This window comes from Notothenia coriiceps, unplaced genomic scaffold (genome assembly GCF_000735185.1).
Source record: "Notothenia coriiceps isolate Sejong01 unplaced genomic scaffold, NC01 NC01_scaffold00013051, whole genome shotgun sequence".
In the NCBI taxonomy this organism is placed as follows: domain Eukaryota; kingdom Metazoa; phylum Chordata; class Actinopteri; order Perciformes; family Nototheniidae; genus Notothenia; species Notothenia coriiceps.
In genome coordinates this window covers 203-5,860 of record NW_011345752.1, presented here as the reverse complement: position 1 = coordinate 5,860, position 5,658 = coordinate 203, and the positions used below count along the sequence as shown (strand labels likewise).

The 5,658-nt window shown below is 41.1% G+C and overlaps 1 protein-coding gene across 1 annotated transcript; it reads left to right on the top strand.

Annotated features, from left to right (window-relative positions):
* Positions 1–538: 538 nt before the first annotated feature.
* Positions 539–5,062, top strand: LOC104947780 (kelch-like protein 12). Its single transcript, XM_010773872.1, has 5 exons — positions 539–1,092; positions 1,490–1,648; positions 2,300–2,398; positions 3,675–3,861; positions 4,406–5,062. Exons 1-5 carry the CDS (start codon positions 1,050–1,052, stop codon positions 4,530–4,532), a joined length of 615 nt encoding a protein of 204 aa, XP_010772174.1. The 5' UTR covers positions 539–1,049; the 3' UTR covers positions 4,533–5,062.
* The last annotated feature ends 596 nt before the right edge of the window (positions 5,063–5,658 follow it).

The window sequence follows — 5,658 nt, the reverse complement described above, 5'->3', positions numbered from 1 at the left end:
CGCCAAACGCAGGTTGTGTTCCAAAAGTCCATTTAGCTTAGGAACCTTCCTAACGGAGTGAAATGACCCGGAAGTCCCTCAGTGGCAGCCATGATAAGTGCCGTTCCAATTCTCTAAATGATAGGAAAGGAGGTTTCAAACTTCCTTTATAACCTCCTTTAGCTTAGGAACCACTGGACCTCCCTCACCGGAAGGAGAGGAGAAAATGCTGCCCCACAATGCCTTGCAGCCGCAGCATTTGCCGTCACTCAACAGTCGGCCATTCACGGAAACAAATGATTATGACGGAGAAATGATATCATGAAAGTTACAGTGCTTATTAAGCTTTTATAAGAAATCCTATAAATAATAGATATATCAAGGTTTGATAGATACTATAATAAAATAGGATTTAGAGTGATATTAAAGCTTATTGCAAGACGGTCTAAAATCTCATATCAATGAATCCCTTGTTGTTACTCTCCCTCCTCAACTAGGGGGACAAAGGAAGAAACAAAATATGAAAATAACCGGGAGAGAGAAAAAAGAGAGAGGAAACGTTAATGTTTAATTGTGATGTGTGATGTGTGCAGCATGTGTAGTGCGGTGTCTCTGTGTGAGACCTGCATGTCTCACTTGTGTTTGTTCGTTGTTAGGAGATGTGCTCCAGTTTATCTTTGTGTATCGCTTAGTTTATCTTAAGTTTGTTTTGTAACTTGGCTGCAGAGTCTTTCTTCCTTTTCAAATAATTAAACATTATCTACTAATTTTCCCAAATCAGCTTCCTCTCTTTTTTCTCTCTCCCGGTTCTTTTCATATTGTGTTCCTTCCCTCTGCACGCCTAGTTGAGGAGGGAACACTTGTTAATTATCTTTCTGTCTTCTAATCGATATTTTTGTATTGGTGTTTTTGGACAGAACATCGCCCGAAAGCGCCGCTACGTGGCGACGGTTTCCCTCCACGACCGGGTGTACGTGATCGGAGGCTACGACGGGCGCTCGCGGCTCAGCTCGGTGGAGTGTCTGGACTACACGGCGGACGAGGACGGCGTCTGGTACACCGTCGCCACCATGAACGTCCGGCGGGGCCTCGCGGGGGCCACGACCCTCGGAGGTGAGGGGGACTATCTTCAGAGAGTTTACAGAATTATAATTGATCTTGAAAACATGGTGTACAAAGCTCTGAGTGATCCGGCACCCTCTCACATCACTGATTTAAAAGCATTAGTTGTTTTATTTTTCTCTGTTGTGTTTAATTTGTAAAATGTTGCTTGGTTTTATCAATTTATTCTATTTTTATTTTGTATTTAATGTGTATAAAAGCTGCTACACATTCTTTGGTATCCACTTTTATTTTAGTATTTTTCTTACTTTGACTTTTTTTACTTATCTGTTAACTTCTTGATCATTTTATCGAATGTATTCTTTTGCCTATTTTACCTTTTTAAAACCTTATATTTTATTATTATTATAATAATAAGTATTGTTGTTGTTGTTGTTTCCCTCTTCAGATATGATTTATGTGGCTGGAGGCTTTGACGGCAGCCGGCGTCACACCAGCATGGAGCGCTACGACCCGAACATCGACCAGTGGAGCATGCTGGGAGATATGCAGACGGCCCGCGAGGGGGCGGGGCTTGTGGTCGCCAGCGGACTCATCTACTGCCTCGGTACAGATCTCTAATTATACATTTTATTTATATTACAATAATAATAATTATAGCGGCAAATCTCCCTTTGAGTTCTGCCGCTGAGAGGCTCAAACGTTCTCTTCTCTGTGACGCGCTCCAAACTAGAGGCCGTAGTCTGATAGAGTTCATGGTGTTTACAACATTTGGTGGAAAATCTGAGAAAATTCTAAAAATTCTGAGGAAACGTAAAAATTCAAAGAATTTCTGTATGTGTTGTTTAAGAAAAATGAAAATACAGTTAAAATAAAACAAACAAACAGAACAAACAATATTCAAGTCCGGACACACGGTCAACAGAAAGCACCCGAGCACCCTCTCCTCTACGTCATCCAACAGGTGACGTAAACACCAATAAACCAGGACAAACAAACAAACAAGAAGGGCAGATAACAAATTAAAAATCAATAAATAGCTATTATTATTATTATTATAAAAAGGATTCTGATTGTTTGTGTTGTGAAAACACTGAATGTCCTCCTCCAATAAGGACACTGTTCAGGAACTAGTTGATGCTCTGTGTGTGATGACTCCATTCTGGAGAGGATCACAGACACATGGATCCTGAGGTTGAAGCTCGAGCCGGGGACCAGGGAGATATTTCTAACAGTTAGATCCCCTGTTTCCTGTCAGGAGGGTACGACGGCCTGAACATCCTGAACTCGGTGGAGCGATACGACCCGCACACCGGACACTGGACCAGCGTCACCCCCATGGCCACCAAGCGCTCAGGTAGGTAAGAACCGTGTGTGTGTTTCTGTTAGGGATGCACAATGCATTACTCTCACCTGACATTGGCAGATGGCAGTAGAATCAGAATCAGGTTTATTACAAGGTAGGTTGACACATACGAGGAATTTGACTTGATTTCATTGTGCATACATCAAATTAAATAAAAAATAATAACCCAGATAGAAAACTATTTGAAGAAAACTATAATAACATTAAAAACAAGAACATTTTGAGAAAAAGTCCAAATACTGAGAAAAAAATCAGAGAAGAAGTCAAACTATTTGAAGAAAACTGTAATAACATAAAAAATATGATAATATGTATTGTTGGGCCTTGTGACTCGGTGCTGTACAAGAGGTCGTTTTATCTCTGATATCTAGACATCCGTATCAGCTGGGAAATGTCCCATTGGGGCCTCCCTAGTTTCTGACTGTCTGTGTGGTTCTTATGGCGCTTTTCCACTGCAGGGCCTCGCACGGCTTAGTACGGTATGGCTAGGCCTTGGTAGGCCCGGCTCACTTTATGCTGCGTTTCCATTACAGTTTAGTAGCTGGGGCAGTAACTATAGTAACGCAGTGTAGGCGGAGCCATGACGTAATCTTCAATGTGAACCACAAAACCAACATCAGCCGTTAGCTGTTAGCCCTCAGAGCTCACAGCTCCTCATATCTGTTCAGAAACTAGACAGAAGTTAAACAAGTACAAACCACAGACTGTCTGTGTCATGGAGAATACAGTCGCTGGTTTATTTATGTCTGTAGGCCGTTGTTGTGAGAGAGGACGGTCGGAGCATATACTGCGTTAGCTTAGCCGATCTCCATTCAGAAAACACGCATTTTAAAAGGTTTTTCGCCTGCCGTCTGTCTGCAGACTCGTCAAAGCATTCATTCATGGTTTTTACTAACCGGTATCAGTATGTTGTTACTTCGGCACCATTTTGATCACGGTCAAATATATTCATTATGTTGTATTGGAGCCCCCTTGCCGTCACTAGTTTAGCATACTCAACCCGGTTGTTGGCCCGGTAAGAACCTCGATTTTGGAGGGCCAGAAAAAAGGTGAAAAAGTAGCCCTGAGCCAGAACTACCCCTAGTGTTTATGAGACTCTTAGTCAAAGTCAAAAAGTCAACTTAATTGTCAATCTTTCATTTTGTGTGTAGAGAAAGAGAGTTTCCCACAATCCCGAATACAAAATCAAATATATATAAAAATATGTATAAAAAATGTGTATATACCTATATATACACGATCAAATCAATCTTCCTGCTTCCTCCAGGCGCCGGCGTGGCGTTGCTGAACGACCACATCTACGTGGTGGGGGGGTTTGATGGCGTCTCCCACCTGGACTCTGTGGAGGTTTATAACATCCGGACGGACTACTGGGCGACGGTCGCTTGCATGACGACGCCGCGATGCTACGTGGGAGCGACGGTGCTGCGAGGACGACTCTACGCCATCGCAGGGTGAGGCACACGAGGCACAATTGGGGGAAAAGTCAAAATTCTGAGAAAAAGTAAAAATTCTAAGAAAGGTCAAAATTCAGAAAATTCTGTGATAAGTGAGAATTCTGGAACAAAAACCGAAGTCCGAAGAAAAGTCGAAAATCTGAGAAAAATACAAATTCTTATAAAGGGTAAACATTTGGAGAAAATAACGATGATGTTGACGATATAACAAAACAAAAATGTCTGTGAAAAAAACGGAATTCCAAGAAAAAGTCGAGAATCTGAGAAAAGTACAAATTCTTATAAAATGTAAAAAATCTGGGAAATTTCTGAGAAAAAAGTGAAAATTCTGAGAAAAAAACAGAATTCTTAGAAAAGTCAAAATTCTGAGAATATTTGAATTTAAAGAAAATTCTGAAATCTGTGGGGGGGAAAAATTCTGGAATAAAAAACTGAATTCCGAGAAAAAGTTGAAATTCTTATAAAAAGTCAAAATTCGGAGATGACGACCATATAAAAAAAAAAAATCCTTAAATGGAAATGTCCTGCCTCCTGTCTCCAGGTACGACGGGAACTCTCTGCTCAGCAGCATCGAGTGCTACGACCCCGTCATCGACTCCTGGGAGGTCGTGACCTCCATGGCGACGCAGCGCTGCGACGCCGGAGTGTGTGTGCTGCGAGAGAAGTGAAGAAGAAGAAGAAGAAGAAGAAGAAGAAGAAGAAGAAGAAGAAGAGTGAAGTGTTTCCATGAGCACCGTGTTGTAAACATCCTGACAGCTTGAAACACAACATTTCAAGAAGCAGCAGAGAGCGGACAGACGGCAGCTAGCCTCACAGCGAACCCTCAGAGCTGCATGACTCTCCTCACCTGTGGGATTATTTTTTCAGTTTGTCTTCAAAGTGCAATATATTTCTACTCATGCAGAAGCTGCTACACGCCTTATGACCCGGCCTGCATCACACGTCCGTGTTGCCTCATCCATCTTTTTGTAACTGTTTTAGATTCTCTTTAATACAGAAGGTTTATTGTTGCTCTCAGATTATATATATATATATATTTAGAGATTTTAGAAAAATGACTGAATTGTGCCAGTTGATTATTTTGTCCCTGAAGAAATCACAGAGTCAGAGCTGCATGTGATGATTTTATTTTATAAAGCTGTACATTAACCTTCACTTTTGCCTGAGACGTGAATAAAGTCACCGAGAAATTAAACCCTGAAACAACAAAGCGCTGAGTCGTCAATAACAACAACAGAACATCAATAACAACAACAGATCATGACGAAGCAGTTTAAAGTCTCTAGTCATCTAAATACTCCAAACTTAAAAGTACTAATTATGCAGAGTTATGTATATTATTCTACTTTAAAGAGTCCTCTCCTCTGATGTTCAGGTGTATATCAGTATGTAGTGTCTCTACTTTAAAGAGTCCCCTCCTGCTGATGTTCAGGTGTATATCAGTATGTAGTGTCTCTACTTTAAAGAGTCCTCTCCTGCTGATGTTCAGGTGTATATCAGTATGTAGTGTCTCTACTTTAAAGAGTCCTCTCCTGCTGATGTTCAGGTGTATATCAGTATGTAGTGTCTCTACTTTAAAGAGTCCTCTCCTCTGATGTTCAGGTGTATATCAGTATGTAGTGTCTCTACTTTAAAGAGTCCTCTCCTGCTGATGTTCAGGTGTATATCAGTATGTAGTGTCTCTACTTTAAAGAGTCCTCTCCTGCTGATGTTCAGGTGTATATCAGTATGTAGTGTCTCTATTTTAAAGAGTCCTCTCCTGCTGATGTTCAGGTGTATATCAGTACGTAGTGT